The sequence below is a fragment of the Ranitomeya imitator genome, chromosome 2, assembly GCF_032444005.1.
Source record: "Ranitomeya imitator isolate aRanImi1 chromosome 2, aRanImi1.pri, whole genome shotgun sequence".
Classification (NCBI taxonomy): Eukaryota; Metazoa; Chordata; class Amphibia; order Anura; family Dendrobatidae; genus Ranitomeya; species Ranitomeya imitator.
The window spans coordinates 132,680,730-132,702,701 of NC_091283.1; the positions used below are offsets into that span (position 1 = coordinate 132,680,730).

The 21,972-nt window shown below is 48.1% G+C and overlaps 1 protein-coding gene across 6 annotated transcripts in view; it reads right to left on the reverse strand.

The window, feature by feature from the left end:
• OGT (O-linked N-acetylglucosamine (GlcNAc) transferase) overlaps nt 1–21,972 on the reverse strand; it is a 66,355-nt gene that overhangs the window by 11,691 nt on the left and 32,692 nt on the right. For 3 of the 6 annotated variants that reach the window (XM_069747260.1, XM_069747258.1, XM_069747262.1), the window contains 11 exons: nt 8,222–8,301; nt 7,597–7,792; nt 7,351–7,491; nt 7,161–7,261; nt 6,928–7,081; nt 6,720–6,821; nt 6,242–6,421; nt 5,965–6,123; nt 5,751–5,840; nt 5,521–5,646; nt 5,001–5,171 (listed from right to left, as the gene is read on the reverse strand). In XM_069747260.1, coding sequence (XP_069603361.1) covers nt 5,001–5,171; nt 5,521–5,646; nt 5,751–5,840; nt 5,965–6,123; nt 6,242–6,421; nt 6,720–6,821; nt 6,928–7,081; nt 7,161–7,261; nt 7,351–7,491; nt 7,597–7,792; nt 8,222–8,301 — 1,500 coding nt within the window. Of the gene's footprint in view, nt 1–5,000; nt 5,172–5,520; nt 5,647–5,750; nt 5,841–5,964; nt 6,124–6,238; nt 6,422–6,719; nt 6,822–6,927; nt 7,082–7,160; nt 7,262–7,350; nt 7,492–7,596; nt 7,793–8,221; nt 8,302–21,972 lie in introns of all 6 variants that reach the window. The other 3 variants (XM_069747259.1, XM_069747256.1, XM_069747261.1) reach the window with 1 other exon arrangement.

The window sequence follows — 21,972 nt, forward strand, 5'->3', positions numbered from 1 at the left end:
ATTTAAAGTCAGTTTGAGGGGTCTATATGGCTGAAAATACCCAAAAGTGACACCATTCTAAAAACTGCACCCCTCAAGGTACTCAAAACCACATTCAAGAAGTTTATTAACCCTTCAGGTGCTTCACAGCAGCAGAAGCAACATGGAAGGAAAAAATGAACATTTAACTTTTTAGTCACAAAAATTATCTTTTTTTTTTTTTTTTTTTTAATTTAAATAGATTTTTATTAACAATATAAAAAAAAGGAGAACAACAGAATGCCATTTACATTGCATTATATCAGATACACATTTTCTTACTTTAATAAACCCCAACATTACCCCAACTACCCCCCTCCCCCATAAGACAGCTCAGTCTCAATCTCCACCCCACCGAGGCATTATCTGCCTCTTGTAATTTATCCTCTTCCAGGTCTTAGGAAACCCGACGCCTATACTCCTCAATCCAAATCAAGCCAAGGAGACCATATTTTATTAAAGAGTTCTATTTTCCCCCTTTTACTGTACACCCCCTTTTCCAATTTTAGACCATGTTGAACATATTGGAGAAATTCCCTTCTCACAGGTGGTTCCGCGTTTATCCAGTTTCGTGCTATTACTTTCCTGGCCATGTAGAGTAGCCTAGCAATTGCAATCTTCCAAGTATTGTCAACTCCAATTTCTTCCACATATCCCAGCACACATACTATCGGGTCTCTAACAACTCTGCACTTACAAAAATTATCTTTAAGGGTACGTTCACACTAGCGTTGCGCCGCCCTGCGTCGGCGACGCATCGTTTTGCGACGCGTGCGTCGTTTTTGACCAAAATCGGACGCACAGAAAATGCAACTTGTAGCGTTTTCGTGCGTCCGACGCCAGCGTCGGAAACGACGCACGTGGCGAAAAACGCAACCAAAAAGACGCACGCGTCCCCTATGTTAAACATAGGGGCGCGTCGCCGCTGCGTCGCCGACGCAACAGCGGCGCAACGCTAATGTGAACTTAGACTTAGCAACAATTTTTTTATTTTCCCAAAACTGAACCACGAAAGTTGTCCAATTTGTCCTGAGTACACTGATACCTCATATGTTGGGGTAAACCACTGTTTGGGCGCACGGCAGGGCTTGGAAGGGAAGGAGCGCCATTTGACTTTTTGAATGAAAAATTGGCTCCACTCTTTAGCGGACACCATGTCACGTTTGGAGAGCCCCCGTGTGCCTAAAAATTGGAGCTCCCCCACAAGTGACCCCATTTTGGAAAGTAGACGCCCCAAGGAACTTATCTAGATGCATAGTGAGCACTTTGAACCCCCAGGTGCTTCACAAATTGATCCGTAAAAATGAAAAAGTACTTTTTTTTCACAAAAAAATTCTTTTAGCCTCAATTTTTTCATTTTCACATGGGCAACAGGATAAAATGGATCCTAAAATTTGTTGGGCAATTTCTCCTGAGTACACCAATACCTCACATGTGGGGGTAAACCACTGTTTGGGCACATGGTAAGGCTCGGAAGGGAAGGAGCGCCATTTGACTTTTTGAATGAAAAATTATTTCCATCGTTAGCGGACACCATGTCGCGTTTGGAGAGCCCCTGTGTGCCTAAACATTGGAGCTCCCCCACAAGTGACCCCATTTTGGAAACTAGACCCCCCAAGGAACTTATCTAGATGCATATTGAGCACTTTAAACCCCCAGGTGCTTCACAGAAGTTTATAACGCAGAGCCATGAAAAAAAAAAAAATATTTTCTCAAAAATGATCTTTTAGCCTGCAATTGTTTATTTTCCCAAGGGTAACAGGAGAAATTTCACCCCAAAAGTTGTTGTCCAGTTTCTCCTGAGTACGCTGATACCCCATATGTGGGGGTAAACCACTGTTTGGGCACACACCGGGGCTCGGAAGTGAAGTAGTGACGTTTTGAAATGCAGACTTTGATGGAATGCTCTGCGGGCGTCACGTTGCGTTTGCAGAGCCCCTGATGTGGCTAAACAGTAGAAACCCCCCACAAGTGACCCCATTTTGGAAACTAGACCCCGAAAGGAACTTATCTAGATGTGTGGTGAGCACTTTGAACCCCCAAGTGCTTCACAGAAGTTTACAACGCAGAGCCGTGAAAATAATAAATACGTTTTCTTTCCTCAAAAATAATTATTTAGCCCAGAATTTTTTATTTTCCCAAGGGTTACAGGAGAAATTGGACCCCAAAAGTTGTTGTCCAGTTTCTCCTGAGTACGCCGATACCCCATGTGTGGGGGTAAACCACTGTTTGGGCACACGTCGGGGCTCAGAAGGGAAGTAGTGACTTTTGAAATGCAGACTTTGATGGAATGGTCTGCGGGCGTCATGTTGCGTTTGCAGAGCCCCTGGTGTGCCTAAACAATAGAAACCCCCCACAAGTGACCCCATTTTAGAAACTAGACCCCCCAAGGAACTTATCTAGATATGTGGTGAGCACTTTGAACCCCCAAGTGCTTCACAGACGTTTACAACGCAGAGCCGTGAAAATAAAAAATCATTTTTCTTTCCTCAAAAATGATGTTTTAGCAAGCATTTTTTTTTTTTCACAAGGGTAACAGGAGAAATTGGACCCCAGTAATTGTTGCGCAGTTTATTTTGAGTATGCTGGTACCCCATATGTGGGGGTAAACCACTGTTTGGGCACACGTCGGGGCTCGGAATTGAGGGAGCACCATTTGACTTTTTGAATATAAGATTGGCTGGAATCAATGGTGGCGCCATGTTGCGTTTGGAGACCCCTGATGTGCCTAAACAGTGGAAACCCCTCAATTATAACTCCAACACTAACCCCAACACACCCCTAACTCTAATCCCAACTGTAGCCATAACCCTAATCACAACCCTAACCCCAACCCTAACCCTAAGGCTATGTGCCCACGTTGCGGATTCGTGTGAGATTTTTCAGCATCATTCTTTAAAAATCCGCGGGTAAAAGGCACTGCGTTTTACCTGCGGATTTTCCGCGGATTTCCAGTGTTTTTTGTGCGGATTTCATCTGCGGATTCCGCACGGTATTTTCCGCACCATGGGCACAGCGGATTTGGTTTTCCATAGGTTTACTTGGTACTGTAAACCTGATGGAACACTGCTGCGAATCCGCAGCGGCCAATCCACTGCGGATCCGCAGCCAAATCCGCACCGTGTGCACATGGCCTAATTCTAAAGGTATGTGCACACGCTGCGGAAAACTGCTGCGGATCCGCAGCAGTTTCCCATGAGTTTACAGTTCAATGTAAACCTATGGGAAACAAAAATCGCTGTACACATGCTGCAGAAAAACTGCACGGAAACGCAGCGGTTTACATTCCGCAGCATGTCTCTTCTTTCTGCGGATTCCGCAGCGGTTTTACAACTGCTCCAATAGAAAACCGCAGTTGTAAAACCGCAGTGAAATGCGCAGAAAAAACATGGTAAATCCGCCATAAATCCGCAGCGGTTTAGCACTGCGGATTTATCAAATCCGCAGCGGAAAAATCCGCAGAGGACCAGAATACGTGTGCACATACCAAAACCCTAGCCCTAACCCTAGCTCTAACCCTACCCCTAGCTCTAACCCTAACCCTATTCTAACATTAGTGGGAAAAAAAAAAAAAATTCTATATTTTTTTTATTGTCCCTACCTATGGGGGTGACAAAGGGGGGGGGTCATTTATCATTTTTTTATTTTGATCACTGGGATAGATTATATCTCAGTGATCAAAATGCACTTTGAATGAATCTGCCGGCCAGCAGATTCGGCGGGCGCACTGCGCATGCGCCCGCCATTTTGGAAGATGGCGGCGCCCAGGGAGAAGACGGACGGACCCCGGCAGGATCGGTAAGTATGATGGGGTGGGGGGGGGGGTTTGGATCGGAACGCGGGAGGGGTGGAACGGAGCACGGGGGTGTGTGGAACGGAGCACGGGGGGTGGGCGGGTGGATCGGAGTGCGGGGGGGGGGGGGTGATTGGAGCACGGGGGTGAGCGGACAAGAGCACGGGGGTGAGCGGACAAGAGCACGGGGGGAGCAGAGCACAGGACAGAGGGGAGCGGGGCAGTGTACCGGGCAGATCGGAGGGCTGGGGGGGGGGCGATCAGTGGGGTGGGGTGGGGGCACATTAGTATTTCCAGCCATGGCCGATGATATTGCAGCATCGGCCATGGCTGGATTGTAATATTTCACCAGTTATAATAGGACAAGCCACCCCCCCTGGGCTAAACTACCACTCCCCCTGTCCCTGCAGATCGGGTGAAATGGGAGTTAACCCTTTCACCCGATCTGCAGGGACGCGATCTTTCCATGACGCCACATAGGCGTCATGGGTCGGATTGGCACCGACTTTCATGACGCCTACGTGGCGTCATGGGTCGGGAAGGGGTTAAAAAGACATAAAGTAAGTTCAGAGAAGAGCGACCAAAATGGTGACCGGTCTGCAATGTCCTATGAGGAACGGTTAGAGAATTTGGGAATGTTTAGCTTGCAAAAGAGAGGAGTGAGAGGAGACTTAATGGCTGTCTACATATATCTCAAGGGCTGTCATACTGTAGAGGGATCATCATTATTCTCATTTGCACATGGAAACACGAGAAGAAATGGGATGAAACTGAAAGGGAGAAGATACAGATTAGATATTAGTAAAAACTTTTTGACAGTGAGGGTGATCAATGAGTGGAAGAGGCTGCTGCAGAGGTGGTGAGTTCTCCTTCAATGGAAGGCTGGACAGACATGTATCTGAGATTGTTTAGTAAATCCTGCATTGAGCATGGGGCTGGACACGATGACCCCGGAGATCCCTTCCAAATCTAACATTCTATGATTTTACTAAAGTGATCCGGTATATCAGTAACATGGCTAGGCTACTGTCGTAGGTTGATAAATGTAAAAAAAAACTAGATAGAAGTACTGTTTACAAAAACTATTCCAAGAATTAGCACAAATTATCTGTTTCAGATCCTGAAGAATAATAACAAAAAACAATATTAGAGTGATAGTTTAATAGTGTGTGCAGCATAAATACTGTACCTTTAAATGGGGGAACATATTGGCATGGTCTCCAATAAAGAAAGTGTTGGGCATATATGCCATTTTCTCAGAGTACTGTTCAGCAACATCAGCTGGAGAGGTCTCCTTGTCGGTAATAATGTAATCCATGAATGGTGCCCCACTCGTTCCAGGATATCCCAGCCACATAGCCTTAAATTATCAAAGCAACTAAAATAACTATTCAACCAACAGAAAGTAGCAATATTGTACAAAATACAGCAAGATAAGATAAGATATTCTGGCTAGTGAAAATAAAAGATTTTCTTAATCCTCAAGAAAAGGCGTCTTCGCACATGAACTAAAACAATATGGTACAAGTACATTTAAACAAACCCTGACCGACGTCAAGATTCAGTAACATCAAGGACGATGCCCTATATGACTGAGGCAGAATGCCTCTGATAAAATGATCATGTGCAATAAATTACATAATTATAAAACTGTATATTCTATTTTAGACATACATTATATAGGACTGTGTACTTATCTGCTTACACACCTGAATTGGGGCTGCTTTTAGTGCAAATAGCTCATTTCGTGCTCCTTTGGTGTAGCCGTTCATATTAATTAGAATATGGACTCCATCCTGATTTATACGATCTGCTGCTTTCCCATTACAAGGAATCTAAAAAAAATACAAGTTTATATTTTAAGAATAATCCAAATCTTATGGAGAGAAAAAAAATGATACATATCACACTCATGAACAAGTGTAGCAAGATTTCCCACCTGGGACAAGTCAACAAAGTGGTTTGCTTCTGCCATAACTTTCACACGGAAATTGGTACCATCATCAGGACTAAGAGCGTAACAGAAGACCTGCAAAAAACACAAGGAAGTTACTATAAAGTCGCCCTGCTTTACTAAAGAAAGTCACCTAGCTAGCGCAACACAATGTGAGAGATACAGAACACTAAATGCATGAACAGAAATGTATACTTACCTCAAACTTATCAGAATTATGCATGCCAGGAATTGACTGCATCAAGTGGGAGGTGGGGTGATTACCAAAATCAGAGCTGACATAACCCACCCTTAGTCTGCCATCACTGGCCTTCAAATCCTTGGGATGTTCATAGAGTGGCTTGTGAAGAACATTAATCTGCAAGGCATTGTATAAATCAGGAACAGGTTTAACTTATATCCATAGTTAAATATACTACATTATTTTCTTGCTATACTTGTGTAATAGCCCCCAGAAAAATAAATGCCACTGCTACCTTGTCTAAACACAGGTTTCCATGCCTTTCGGCAATAGCTTTCCTAAAAGCGTGAGACAATGGATACAGCATACTATGGTGCGGATGTACAGATGGAAGTCTGTTCTTGTCCAGCTGATCTGCAACGATACTAACAAGTTTCTTCATCCGCTCGTCATAGTCCGTCCAATCGCAGACAATCTGCAAAAATGAAAAATCACATCATAAAAAGGCTAAAAAGATGTAATAAGGCTGTTCTAGAAAAGAAAAAAAAATAAGAGGTGGCCACACATGCACAGACCATTTTAATTGATATTAGAAGGAACTCAATGTACTTTCAAGTCCTTACACTTTTACGAGCAGGATTACTGCCCGGCTACGATTCATACTGCCTGTGGTTTGGCAGTATGAATAGACGGACATTCCTACAAACACTAATTTTAAAGAAAAAAAATATTGTAACCTTTTACATCTTAAGTGGAAGAAACATTTCACTTACCTGAAGACAGTGTGCCAAGTTGCAATATGCATCTGGGAAATCCGGTTTTAGCTTCAAAGCAGTCCTGTATGAAGCGATTGCTTCTGGTATGTTACCAGAATCCTAAGGGGCAAGAATAAGACATTTAGAAGTAATAAACCAGAGTCCCTCTCTCTGAATGCCTTCAATAATGTAGATATTTTCAAGCATTGATTTAACATTTACTTACCTTATGAATGGATGCAAGATTGCTGTGAGCATCAGCAAATGCTGGATTGATCTGGATAGCTCTGGTATAGCACTGCAGCGCACCTTGGACATCCTGCATCTCCTTCAATGTGTTACCCATGTTCGAATAGGCATCAGCAAATGTTGGACTGATTCTGAAAAAAAGAAAAGAAAGCTTGAGCACAGAAAAAAAAAAAAAGTCTCTACCAAATGCATCATACAAGTCCAAATTACCGAATGGCTTCCTTGTAATGCATGAGAGCTTCTTGAAGCTTTCCTTGCTGTTGCAGAACACTGGCCAGATTAGAATGAGCTGCTGCAAATTCTGGAAACACCTAAAATGCAAAAATGTTATGTGCTATAGGTCCGTTTCTTAAAAAGCAAAAAATATTAAAGCATTTTGAACAACTTGATCAGCATCTACCTCTAGAGCTTTCCGATACAGACGCACAGCTTCCTCAATATTTCCTTGTTCTCGCTTAATGTTGGCCAGGTTATTCAGAGAATCAGCATGAGTCGGACAGAGGCGAAGAGCAGTGTTGTAGCATTCTTCAGCATCCACAACCTTATTTTAAAAATATATATATACATTTATAAAGAGTATTGGACATATTAAGATGTCGGATTCATGAATGATAAAGACCAAGTAACGCGAGGAGTTTCTACTTACGCTGCCTTTTTCCTTGAGGGCATTGGCGAGATTACAATAAGCATCAGGAAAGTGAGGTTGAAGTTCTATAGCCCTTCGGTACGTGTCGATGGCAAGATCAATAAGCCCTTGTTCATAGTAAACACAAGCCAAATTTCCATGAACCACTGCATGATTTGGGCTGAGGCTAAGAGCTCGTAAATATGCAGCCACAGCTCTGAATGACAAAGAAAAACAGAATATTCACTTACAAACTGGAAGGTCTAATGGTGAAGACTAAGGAGAACAATGCAAGTGCAAAGGAGAAGGGTAACAATTACCATGAAAGATTTACAGCATCTGTGCGATTGTTGCTTTGCCTATGATGTCAGGTCAGAATAGCTCTTGCTCTATACAGAGGTGTTAGATGTATAAACAAACCAATGAATAGAAACATTGGTAGCTGCATTTTACTATGGTTTTTTTTTTGTAAAATACTAAACAGACTTTCAAAATTTTTAGACCTGATATACATGAGGAAGGAGTCAAGAAGCACTGAGGTGTTATAGAGAGGAAAAACCAGTAGCGGGATTCCACAAGTCTTAAACTAAATGTACAGGGCAAACATCAAAATGTAAATTACAAGTTTCTGGAAGAATCGTTTTACCTGTCAAATATACGAGCTTCTTTAAGGACATTTCCCAAATTAATGTAGGCATCAAGAAAATTAGGATCAAGAGTTACTGCCTGAAAAACAATAAGAAAAATCATATAACCAAGTACAAATGTTACTTGCCCAATCAGCTCACAGAACACATTTGAAATGCATTAAAAGCTAAAAATGCCCCATTATGGAGGCTAATGGATAACCCTACCAGCACACCTTCCAGTCAAGTCGTCGATAGCTACTGTGGCGAGCGTAAGACCATAGCACCGGAAACTCACCAGTCTAGGTGACCAAATCAGGCGCATGAGACCATAGCACAGGAAACTCACCAGTCTAGGTGACCAAATGAGGCACGTGAGACCATAGCACCGGAAACTCACCAGTCTAGGTGACCAAAACAGGATTTTTGGTTGCTTACCGTAAAATCTGTTTCTTGAAGCCTCCATTGGGGGACACAGGAACCATGGGTGTATGCTGCTGCCACTAGGAGGCTGACACTATGCAAATAAAAAAGTTAGCTCCTCCTCTGCAGTGTACACCCCACCGACTGGCATTATACTCTTCAGTTAGTGAGAAAGCAGTAGGAGATAATGAAACAAGGTTGAAAAACCATAAACACAAACTTGAGAACTGTAACGTGAGAACAGTCATAGAACAGATAACAACAGAAAACATTGGGAGGGAGCTGTGTCCCCCAATGGAGGCTTCAAGAAACAGATTTTACGGTAAGCAACCAAAAATCCTGTTTTCTTTATCGCCTCTCATTGGGGGACACAGGAACCATGGGACGTCCCAAAGCAGTCCCAAGGGCGGGAAAAACAGACTTCCATCAGGTCAGAGGACTCACCACTGCCGCCTGCAGGATCCTTCTGCCTAGGCTGGCGTCCGCCGATGCATAGGTATGGACCTTGTAAAATTTGGCGAACGTGTGGATGGAAGACCAAGTTGCCGCTTTGAAAAGCTGTAGGGCGGAAGCCCTGTGGTGCACCGCCCAGGAGGCGCCGACTGCCCGGGTAGAGTGAGCCTTAATCCCAGGAGGGGGCACTCTGTTCTTGACCCGGTAAGCCTCCAAAATTGCCATTCTGATCCATCGAGCAATAGTCGCTTTAGAAGCCGGCTGGCCTCTGCGCGTGCCATCAGGAATGACGAAAAAGGAATCCGTCTTCCGGAAAGAGGACGTTCTGTCCAGATAAATCCTCACTGCCCTGACGAGGTCTAGCTTGTTCAACGATCGCTCCAGAGGATGAGTCGGAGCTGGACAAAAGGAAGGTAGAACGATGTCCTCGTTGAGGTGGAAGGTGGAAACCACCTTAGGAAGAAAAGAAGGTGGGGGTCGGAAGACCACCTTGTCCTGGTGAATGACCAAAAACGGAGGGCGGCAAGACAGTGCCGCCAGCTCGGAAACGCGGCGAATGGACGTGATGGCCACAAGAAAAGCCACCTTCCAAGATAAAACTGATAGAGGAATCTCCCCAAGAGGTTCAAAGGGAGAAACCTTTAAAACGTCCAGTACCAGGTTTAGGTCCCATGCCTCCACAGGGGCCCTGTATGGCGGGACGGCATGGGCTACCCCCTGAAAGAAGGTCTTAACCTGTGGCCGAGAGGCCAAGGTCTTCTGAAAGAGGATGGAAAGCGCCGAGACCTGACCCTTCAGGGAACTAAGAGCCAGGCCCGAATCCAGCCCTGCCTGAAGGAAGGCCAAAAGAGAAGGCAGGGGAAAAACCATAGGCGGAACGCGGTTGGACTCGCACCAACGGAAGTAGGCCTTCCAGGTGCGGTAGTAGATCCTGGAAGAAGGCTTCCGAGCCTGAATCATGGTGTGAATCACCCGGTCCGAAAGGCCGGACGCTCTTAGAACCGCGGTCTCAACAGCCACGCCGTTAAACTGAGCGACCGAGAATTCGGGTGGCAGATTGGACCCTGGGACAGCAGATCGGGCCTGTCTGGAAGGCGCCAGGGAGCGTCCGCGAGAAGGTTGACGAGCTCCGTGAACCAAGCTCTCAGGGCGATCAGAATGACCGGCACCCCTTCCGCTTTGATCTTCTTCAAAAGTTTGGGAAGTAAAGGAAGGGGTGGGAACAGGTAGGGCAGCTCGAACTGTGACCAGGGAATGGCCAGAGCATCGACGCCCACTGCGAGAGGATCGCGGGACCTGGAGACGAACTGCGGAACCTTCCTGTTGATTCGAGACGCCGTGAGATCCACATCCGGAGTTCCCCATCGAAGACAAATCTGATGGAAGACCTCCGGATGCAAGGACCATTCCCCTGCCGCGAGACCCTCGCGGCTGAGGAAGTCGGCGGCCCAGTTTTCCACGCCGGGGATATGCACCGCGGATATCACCGGAACCGTTGCCTCTGCCCAAAGGAGGATCTTGGATACCTCGGCAAGGGCCAAGGAGCTCCGAGTCCCCCCTGATGGTTGACATATGCCACAGCCGTGGCGTTGTCCGTCTGGACCCGGACTGGAAGGCCCCTGAGGATCCTTTCCCAATGGCGGAGGGACAGAAAGATGGCCCGAATTTCGAGGACGTTGATTGGCAGAGAAGACTCCTGCGGCGACCAACGGCCCTGAACCGTCAGGTGGCGAAAAACCGCACCCCAGCCGATCAGGCTGGCGTCCGTTGTCACCACCTGCCAGTGAACCGGAAGGAAGGACCTGCCCTGGGAGATGAGAGGTGACGTCAGCCACCAGTTGAGAGACCGCTTGACCCGAAAGGAGAGTCTGATCGGCCGATCCAGGGAGAAGACCGACCTGTCCCACTGAGACAGAATGGCTTGCTGAAGGGGTCGAGAATGGAATTGTGCGAAGGGAATCGCTTCCAAGGTAGCTACCATTCTCCCCAGAACCTTCATGGCCGATCGGAGGGAGGGAGGCCGAGGACCCTGGAGCAAGCGTATGTCCCGACAAAGGGTGGATCTCTTGTCCTTGGGAAGGAAGACTCTGGACTGATGAGTGTCGAAAAGCATGCCCAGAAAGATGATGCGCTGAGAAGGAATAAGGCAGGACTTCTTCCGGTTGACCAGCCACCCGAAACGGGATAACGTGTCGAGAACTATGGACAGGCTTTCGTGGGCCTGAGCAAAGGACGGAGCCTTGATGAGGATGTCGTCAAGGTATGGAAACAGGACCAAGCCTCTGACTCTCAAGATGGCCATCAGCGCCGCCATGATTTTCGTGAACACCCTTGGCGCGGTTGCGAGGCCGAACGGCAGGGCGACGAACTGAAAATGATCTTGTTGCACTGCGAAGCGCAGGAAACGGTGATGTCCGGGAAATATCGGAACATGTAGGTAGGCGTCCTGGATATCTATAGAGCATAGAAATTCCTGAGCCTCCATGGAAGCAATTACTCAACGAAGGGATTCCATCCTGAAGTGTCTCAGGTGAACCCTCCTGTTCAGCAATTTGAGGTCCAGAATGGGACGAACCTTGCCGTCTTTTTTCGGTACCACAAAGAGGTTCGAGTAGAAGCCCGTGTACCGTTCCTTTTCTGGGACGGGAACGATTACCCCGGATTTGAGCAGAGAAGCGATGGCTGCGAAGAAGCCCGGAACCAGAGCGGGATCTTTTGGAGGACGGGATTGGAAGAAACGATCCCTGGGTCGGGAGGCGAACTCTATCTTGTATCCCGAGGATACAACTTCCCTGACCCATGCATCCTCCACTGCGGAAATCCAGACGTTCCTGAAACGGAGAAGACGGCCCCCCAACCTGGGAGTTGGGCTGGAGTCTTGCCAAGAGTCATGCGGAGGTGGATCTTCCAGTCCTGGGCCTGGACGATCTACCCTGGGAAAAGCGAGGACGCCAGGACGGAGTGGGCCTGAAGGACACCGCCTTCCTCTCTTGACGTGCCTGTGGCCTCTGTTGCTGCTGGGAAAAGGAGTTCGACGCAGCGAAGCGACGAAAAGGCCGAAAAGAGCGAAACTGTCGTCTAGGAGGAGGGCGACGAGGTTTAGCCTGGGGGAGAAGAGAACTTGTACCCCCGGTGGCGTCCTTAATGATTTGGTCCAGCTGGGAACCAAAGAGACGAGAGCCCTGGAAGGGAAGACTAGTGAGGGACTTTTTGGAGGACAAGTCCGCCTGCCAGGCCTTGAGCCAAACGGTCCGGCGGATGGCAACGGCATTGCTGGAAGCCTGAGCCGCACAAGACGCGACATCCAGGGAGGCGGAAACCAGGTATTCACCAGCGTGGGAAATCTGGTTGGCAAGTTCCGCCAATTGCGCGGGAGGTGCCCCGTCAAGGATACCTCGCCGTAGATCCTTGGCCCATCTTGAGATGGATTTTGAAGCCCAGGTGGAAGCAAAGGCTGGGCATAGCGCTGCTGAAGCCGCTTCAAAGGCAGATTTCGCAAAGGATTCTATAACTCTGTCGTTAGAATCCTTCAGAGACGCACCGCCGGACAGTGGAAGCACCGTGTTGGTGGACAGCCTGGAAACAGGGGGATCCACCGAGGGAGAGACCGTCCAATTGGCGGTAAGTTCTGGTGAAAACGGATATAACACCCCCAGGCGTTTTCCCCTCTGAAAACGTCTGGTTGGATTCTCTCTCTCTCTGGTCAAGATTTCCTCGAATTCCGGATGAGGAGCGAAAAATTTAGAAGGTGGTTTGGCCCGTCTAAACGAAACCGCCTGATCTGCGAGTTCCGTAGAGGGATCCTTGATGCCACAGGTTTGGTTTATTGCCCCAATGAGGTTCTGGACTGTCTCACTCATGGTGGCGATTTGGTTAGGATCCAGCTCCGAAATATCCTGCGAGGGCGCATCAGATAATGCCTCGCCTGACTCAGGGGAGGAGGATCGGTGGGACACCAACCGCGGGGGAGGGCCGAGCGGCGAGATGGAGCGCGAAGAGGACTCAGACCGACGTTCCTGTCTGGACCTTTTGTGGCTTATCAAGGAGGGCTCGGGCGGCGGTTCCTGCGACCCGCTGGCCACTGCAGGGGTCTGCAGGGGTAACCGATCCAGCGCAGACACTAGGGTTTGAGATACCCGTGTTAAATCGGCTACCGATTGTGACAGAGAGGCGGCCCAGCCTGGGATGGGGGGATCACTCTCGGGCGGCACAGCCGGGGGATCCTGGGCGGTGGGAACAATCGGGTTGCTGCAGGACTGACAGCGGGGAGGACTGACCTGAGGGAAGTTTGCTGTTACAGGACGAACATGCAAAGTACGTGACTAAGGCAGAAGATGAAGAAGAAGTAGGGGGGCGAGAGCGGCCCCCTTTAGAGGTAGACATTTTGAGGGACCCTGAAGATGCCAGTGGGTTAGGGGACAGTGGGCAGAGGGGGGTGTCAGTCTGCAGTGCAGCTACTCACGGACCCGGTCCTGGGAGATGTCCCACTTGTCGATGGAGTGCCCTGAGGAGCTGTATTCAGCGCAGATAGAGCTGCCCACAGAGGATGCGTGCAAAGGTGCGGGTGCGCTTGCGAGGGCTGGTGCTGCTGCCGGTACAAAGCGGTGCTCACACCAGACAAGTGTCCCAGGAGGAAGGGGGCGGAGCCAGACGCAGGGGCGCCGGTAGGCAGGGCACAGTAAGTCGGGCGGGAAAAAGCCCGCCCGCAGAGTCGGAAGTGAGGGGCCCGAAAACCGGAAGTAGGCCCCGACAGAAGCCGGGGCCTAAATTAGGGGCCGGCGGCCGAGGAAAGGAGCCAAGGCGCCGGAATAGAGCGCCCTAAGAGACAGCTAGCGGCGCGGACGCCCACCAGGCTGCGCCGCTGAGGGGCGCCCAGAGAAAGACCTCCTGCGGCGCCGGGGCAGAGCGCCGCAGGGAGAAGCAGCGCGACAGCCTGCAGGGCTGCCGCGCTGTGGATGGTGCCCCATGAAGAGCCGCAGCACCGAGTGGTGCGCCGCAGGGGGGAACGTATGGCAGCCCAACGTGCAGGCATACAGAAGAACGGCGCAGCAGCCTGTAAGGGCCCAGCGCCGGAAAGAAGGCAGAGGGCCCCCGTATCTGAATTGGGGGAAGAGGTGCTGTGGCCTACGGATGTCGCAGCGCGATACAACAATCCCGGCCGCGTCACTGTATGGACGCATCATGGTGTTGACAGGTATGAAAGGAGGCTGGGAGCCCCTAACAAGACCCCCCCCCCCCCCCCCTATAAAAGATGTGGGATGGGAATGGGGAAAATACTCACCTAAAACATCCCACGCCGATACTAACCTGACAGGAAGGGTATGAGACGTCCAGGGAGCTGGTGGACGTCCTCGTCTCCGCAACCGACAGGCTCTGGTGGGCGAGTGGGTGGGGGACGGAGCCAGGACCGGACTTCTGAGCACGCTTGTGTGCTAGGATCTTGGTCCTGGAGAGGGATCTATGAGGATACGGGGTGGCAGTACACGCCGTACTCATAGTCCGCTTGTGGGACTACAGGTGTGACTGCTCACCCTGTATCCCTCCGTAAAAACCTGAAAAGAAACGACGCACATTGAGGTAGATAAGGGTCTAATGAAAGACCCGTGTCCACCTCCTACTGACACTAAGCTAAACTGAAGAGTATAATGCCAGTCGGTGGGGTGTACACTGCAGAGGAGGAGCTAACTTTTTTATTTGCATAGTGTCAGCCTCCCAGTGGCAACAGCATACACCCATGGTTCCTGTGTCCCCGAATGAGAGGCGATAAAGAAATCAAGCTTGTGAGACCATAGCACCGGAAACTCACCAGTCTAGGTGACCAAATCAAGCTCGTGAGACCATAGCACTGGAAACGCACCAGTCTAGGCGACCAAATCAAGCACGCGGGACCATAGCACCGGAAACGCACTAGTCTAGATGACCAAATCAAGTACATGAGACCATAGCACCGGAAACTCACCAGTCTAGGTGACCAAATCAAGCATGCGGGACCATAGCACCAGAAACTCACCAGTCTAGGTGACCAAATCAAGCTCGTGAGACCATAGCACTGGAAACGCACCAGTCTAGGTGACCAAATCAAGCACGCGGGACCATAGCACCGGAAACGCACCAGTCTAGGTGACCAAATCAAGTACATGAGACCATAGCACCGGAAACTCACCAGTCTAGATGACCAAATCAAGCTCGTGAGACCATAGCACAGGAAACTCACCAGTCTATTATTATTATTATTATACATTTTTATAGCGCCATTTATTCCATGGCGCTTTACATGTGAATACGGGGCAAATATAGACAAATACATTAAACATGAGCAGATAACAAGGCACACGAGTACATAAGGAGGGAGGACCCTGCCCGCGAGGGCTCACAGTCTGCAGGGGGTGGGTGAGGATACACTAGGAGAGGGAAGACCAAGGTCTAGGTGACCAAATCAAGCTCGTGAGACCAGAGCATCGGAAACTCACCAGTCTAGGTGACCAAATCAAGTACGTGAGACCATAGCACCGGAAACTCACCATTCTAGGTGACCAAATCAAGCTCGTGAGAGCATAGCACCGTGACCAAATCAAGCACGCGGGACCATAGCACCGGAAACTCACTAGTCTAGGTGACCAAATCAGGTACGCGAGACCATAGCACCAGAAACCCACCAGTCTAGGTGACCAAATTAGGCATGTGGTAACACGTTGAGACAATAAATGTACTATTAGATCAACTTTTAATATACCTTGATCATAGAGGATCTTTTGATTGTCCAGCATTTCCTAGACTCCATTATTAAATCTGGTTTTGCTGTTTGTATAGGTCTGTCCTCTGGATTTTATTATGCAATTGGCCCATACAAGGATCAGATGCAATTAGATGATGTCGGTATGGAGATTGCACAGGTGTTGTTGGTTGTAGAGTACAATTACTGGTGTATTATGGTTGCAGAGTGCTTACCTACCCTGTATTAATGCCGTTTGTCACATTTTCTTAAAGGCTGTGTGCACACGATGCAGATTTAGTGCAGATCTGCAGCGTTTTTTTCTGCGCAGAAACGCTGTAGATCTGCACTGTGATTTACAGTACAATGTAAATCAATGTGAAAAAAAAAAGCTGTGCACATGGTGCAGAAAAATCTGCGCAGAAACTTCTTTTGTGCAGATCTGCAGCGTTTCGCACCCCTCCATTAATAGAAATCCGCAGAGGTAAAAACTGCAGAAAATCCGCATCAATTCCGCACAAAAAAACGCACTAAAACCGCAGCAAATCCGCAGCTGCGGATTCTGCCAGGAGATGCGGATTTTGTGCAGAAAATTCTGCACCACTTATCTTATGTGTGCACATAGCCAAGAGTAACTGTCATTTAAATTTTTATTTTATAAATCAATAGTACACATGAAAATAATAAACTTTGTTCAACTTTTTCTCCTTCTGCACTGATCTTTCACTCAATTTATGGGTAAATACTGGACAATTTGTATTCAGTGAAGACAAATGTCCCTATTACTGATGAAGGAGATCACAGTAAAGGTACCGTCACACTAGACGATATCGCTAGCGATCCGTGACGTTGCAGCGTCCTGGCTAGCGATATCGTCCAGTGTGACAGGCAGCAGCGATCAGGCCCCTGCGGTGATATCGCTGGTCGGGGAAGAAAGTCCAGAACTTTGTTTCGTCGCTGGATCTCCCGCTGACATCGCTGTCGTCACCGCTCTGCTTTCTGGCTGCCCGGCGCTCACAGCCAGAGCAGAGAAGCTGAGCGCCGGGGACAGACAGACGTAGGTAAGTATGTAGTGGTTGTTTTTTTTACTTTAACGATGGTAACCAGGGTAAACATCGGGTTACTAAGATCGGCCCTGTGCTTAGTAACCCGATGTTTACCCTGGTTACCAGCATCGTTGGTCGCTGGAGAGCGGTCTGTGTGACAGCTCTCCAGCGACCAAACAGCGACGCTGCAGCGTCGCTTAGTGTGACGGTACCTTAAGTTTTACAAGATTCTGTCTAGATAGGAGGGGGGAGGTGAGCTGCCCCTCGCTCCTCTCTTCTACATAGAATCACATTGGTAGCAGCTCTCATCTCCTATCTTGCAATGTAAAAATGTGTCTTCACTAAATACAGATTTTACGCAGGAATTAAGAATTTTGGAAATAATCCAGGAGGAGACAGAAAAAGATCTCTCTAATAGGATATATCAGAGTTCCTTATTTTCATGTATATGATTGATTTATGCAATAAATAAGACACCACTTATTTTTTAATATGTAATCTCTGAATCTATGGTGTGTATTCTGATGGAACATTACATTATATTATCAATACTAATGACAGTATGGTGCTGATAAGGGACAGTCGAGGAGTGGGGTGCACCATATATGTTTTACATCCTAGAGTGCCGACCTAGGGAGTTGGAGCAGCATCACACAGAATTACAGGTAGAGGGTGGGAAACAGCACTATTCATGTTATCCTAATAGTTTATGAAGGCATGGCCATTACAATAATTTTTTATCTCCCCAGAGTACACCTTTAAAGGGGCATTCTCCCAAGTTGTCTGCTGAACAGTTCAGAGCAATACAGTTTCTTTACTTCCAGGTTTCTAGCAGGGCGGGTTCTCCTTGAGAGACAGCTCTGAGGAATAGTAGGAACTGTAGAGAACTAAAAGTCCCAGCACAAGTTCTACTTTGACACCTTCAGCTCAGTGGTTTGTTCTGCAGTGTGCACTGTTATGCCTGTATTTACATACAGAGATAACAGGGCTTTTCACAGACAGCTCTGGATACCCAGAGCACAGAACCATGATTACAAGGTCTACTGTCAAAGCTGCTGATTTCAAACTTTCTCTCCAGAAAATGAAAGGGAGAGGAATGACAGAGGTGAGCAGATAACTACTTTATACAAATCAGTAGGCTGGAAAGAGGTGGCTGGTATGTTAAGAGTTAGCACTCCTCCTGGAAAGTAACCACTACCAACTCTCACCAAGGAACTGGAGGCAGAGATCTATGGAAACCAGCTCTACACTATAAAAAGATAAAAGCTGTCATTGCAGAAAAAATCAAGTCAATTGCAAACTTATTTTCATTCCACTTGTGGCTACAGCCCGTTTTGTGTGCCCTCCCTTATATACGTTTTCCCCTCACCAAAACTAATTTTAATTTTCACAAGGTTTGCCATTTTGAATTTTTAGATCTTTTTGTCGGATGTTTCTATGGCTACTGAAGTACAATTATAAATACAGTGGGGCAAAAAAGTATTTAGTCAGTCAGCAATAGTGCATGTTCCACCACTTAAAAAGATGAGAGGCGTCTAATTTACATCATAGGTAGACCTCAACTATGGGAGACAAACTGAGAAAAAAAAAATCCAGAAAATCACATTGTCTGTTTTTTTAACATTTTATTTGCATATTATGGTGGAAAATAAGTATTTGGTCAGAAACAAAATTTCATCTCAATACTTTGTAATATATCCTTTGTTGGCAATGACCGAGGTCAAACGTTTTCTGTAAGCCTTCACAAGGTTGCCACACACTGTTGTTGGTATGTTGGCCCATTCCTCCATGCAGATCTCCTCTAGAGCAGTGATGTTTTTGGCTTTTCGCTTGGCAACACGGACTTTCAACTCCCTCCAAAGGTTTTCTATAGGGTTGAGATCTGGAGACTGGCTAGACCACTCCAGGACCTTGAAATGCTTCTTACGAAGCTACTCCATCGTTGCCCTGGCGGTGTGCTTTGGATCATTGTCATGTTGAAAGACCCAGCCACGTTTCATCTTCAATGCCCTTGCTGATGGAAGGAGGTTTGCACTCAAAATCTCACGATACATGGCCCCATTCATTCTTTCATGTACCTGGATCAGTCGTCCTGGCCCCTTTGCAGAGAAACAGCCCCAAAGCATGATGTTTCCACCACCATGCTCTACAGTAGGTATGGTGTTTGATGGATGCAACTCAGTATTCTTTTTCCTCCAAACACGACAAGTTGTGTTTCTACCAAAAAGTTCCAGTTTGGTTTCATCAGACCATAGGACATTCTCCCTAAACTCCTCTGGATCATCCAAATGCTCTCTAGCAAACTTCAGACGGGCCCGGACATGTACTGGCTTAAGCAGTGGGACACGTCTGGCACTGCAGGATCTGAGTCCATGGTGGCGTAGTGTGTTACTTATGGTAGGCCTTGTTACATTGGTCCCAGCTCTCTGCAGTTCATTCACTAGGTCCCCCCGCGTGGTTCTGGGATTTTTGCTCACCGTTCTTGTGATCATTCTGACCCCACGGGGTGAGATTTTGCGTGGAGCCCCAGATCGAGGGAGATTATCAGTGGTCTTGTATGTCTTCCATTTTCTAATTATTGCTCCCACTGTTGATTTCTTCACTCCAAGCTGGTTGGCTATTGCAGATTCAGTCTTCCCAGCCTGGTGCAGGGCTACAATTTTGTTTCTGGTGTCCTTTGACAGCTCTTTGGTCTTTACCATAGTGGAGTTTGGAGTCAGACTGTTTGAGGGTGTGAACAGGTGTCTTTTTATACTGATAACAAGTTTAAAACAGGTGCCATTACTACAGGTAATGAGTGGAGGAACGAGGAGACTCTTAAAGAAGAAGTTACAGGTCTGTGAGAGCCAGAAATCTTGATTGTTTGTTTCTGACCAAATACTTATTTTCCACCATACTATGCAAATAAAATGTTAAAAAAACAGACAATGATTTTCTGGATTTTTTTTTCTCAGTTTGTCTCCCATAGTTGAGGTCTACCTATGATGTAAATTACAGACGCCTCATCTTTTTAAGTGGTGGAACTTGCGCTATTGCTGACTGACTAAATACTTTTTTGCCCCACTGTATTTCACAAGTTTTTACACTGTTATTGACAAACAAAATAGGGATTTTTGTGTGTACTCACCGTAAAATCCTTTTCTCCGAGCCACTCATTGGGGGACACAGGACCATGGGTTATGCTGCTGTCACTAGGAGGCTGACACTAAGCTGAGACAAAAAAAGGTTAGCTCCTCCCCTGCAGTATACACCCTCATACTGGCTTCCAGAGACCCAGTTCAGTGCAAAAGCAGTAGGATAATAACAATATATCAGTTAACAGAGTATAACATGTCAACAAAACAGTCAAAAACCAAAAAAGGCAACGAGCCGTAAGGCTACCAGGGTGGGTGCTGTGTCCCCCAATGAGTGGCTCGGAGAAAAGGATTTTACGGTGAGTACACACAAAAATCCCTATTTCTCCTTCGCCTCATTGGGGGACACAGGACCATGGGACGTCCCAAAGCAGTCCCTGGGAGGGAAACAATACAACCAAATAACTCCGTGTACCATCTGACTACAAGTGCGCAACGGCCGCTTGCAGGATACGCCTGCCAAGGGCCGCGTCCGCAAAGGAGTGAATGTGAACATTGTAATGCTTTGTGAAAGTATGCAGGCTGGACCACGTTGCGGCCTTGCAAACCTGCTCCGCTGTTGCCTGGTGCCGGATGGCCAAGGAAGCACCCATCGACCGAGTGGAGTGAGCTCTAATCCCCGCCGGGATAGGACTGCCCCTAACCCGATAGGATTCCTGGATAGCAGATCGGATCCATCTGGCTATCGTGGCTTTAGACGCAGCCAAACCCTTTCTGTGACCCTCCGAGAGCACGAAAAGGGCATCCGATTTTCTGAAATGAGCCGTTCTGGAGATGTACCTCCTGAGGGCCCGTACCACGTCCAGGGTATGGAGAGCCTTCTCAACCCTATGTTTGGGCTGCGGACAAAAGGAGGGAAGAATGATGTCCTCGTTAAGGTGAAAAGATGAGACCACCTTTGGAAGAAACGCCGGGGAAGGACGTAGGACTACTTTGTCCTGATGAAAGGCAAGGAAAGGAGCCCGGCAGGATAAAGCGGCCAACTCTGACACCCTTCTGATGGACGTCACCGCCACTAGGAAGGCAACCTTCCATGAGAGGACAGAGAGCGGGACGTCTTGAAGGGGTTCGAACGGAGGTTCCTGAAGAACCCCCAGGACCAAGTTGAGATCCCAGGTCTCTAACGGCATCCTGTAGGGGGGAACCACATGGGAGACTCCCTGAATGAAGGTCTTGACCTGAAGGTTGGCGGCGATCCTGCGCTGGAACAGCACGGATAACGCTGAGATCTGGCCTTTGAGGGAACTCAGTGCCAAGCCGGAGTCCAAACCGGACTGAAGGAAATTCAAGATGCAAGGGATAGAGAAAACGAGCGGAGGGAGACCTCGGAGCCTGCACCATGAGAAGAAAGCTTTCCAGACGCGGTGGTAAATGGAGGCGGAAGACGCCTTGCGAGCACTTAACATGGTGGGAATGACCTGCTGAGAGAAACCGGCTCGAGTTAGAATCCAGGTTTCAACAGCCACGCCGTTAAACGTAGGGCCCCTGAGCTCTGGTGGCAGATCGGACCCTGGCGAAGCAGGTCTGGGCGGTCTGGTAACCGCCAGGGAACATCGGCTACGAGCTGAACGAGTTCCGGGTACCAAGCGCGGCGTGGCCAGTCTGGGGCGACCAGAATGACCGGAACTCCCTCAGACTTGATCTTTCGGATCACCTTCGGCAGTAGGGGAAGGGGAGGAAACACGTATGGGAGTTGAAACTGATGCCACGGAGAAATCAGCGCGTCTACTCCTATGGCCTGGGGATCCCGAGAACGCGCAATGAAGTTGTGGACCTTGGCGTTCAATCTGGACGCCATCAGATCCACGTCCGGGGTCCCCCAGCGAAGACAGATCTGACGAAAAACCTCTGGGTGGAGTTCCCACTTCCCCGAGGCAAGGCCCTGGCGGCTCAGAAAGTCCGCCGCCCAGTTCTCGACTTCCGGAATGTGCACCGCAGAAATGGTGGAATGGTTGGTTTCGGCCCAACGAAGGATGAGAGAGACTTCCTGCATCGCCGCCCTG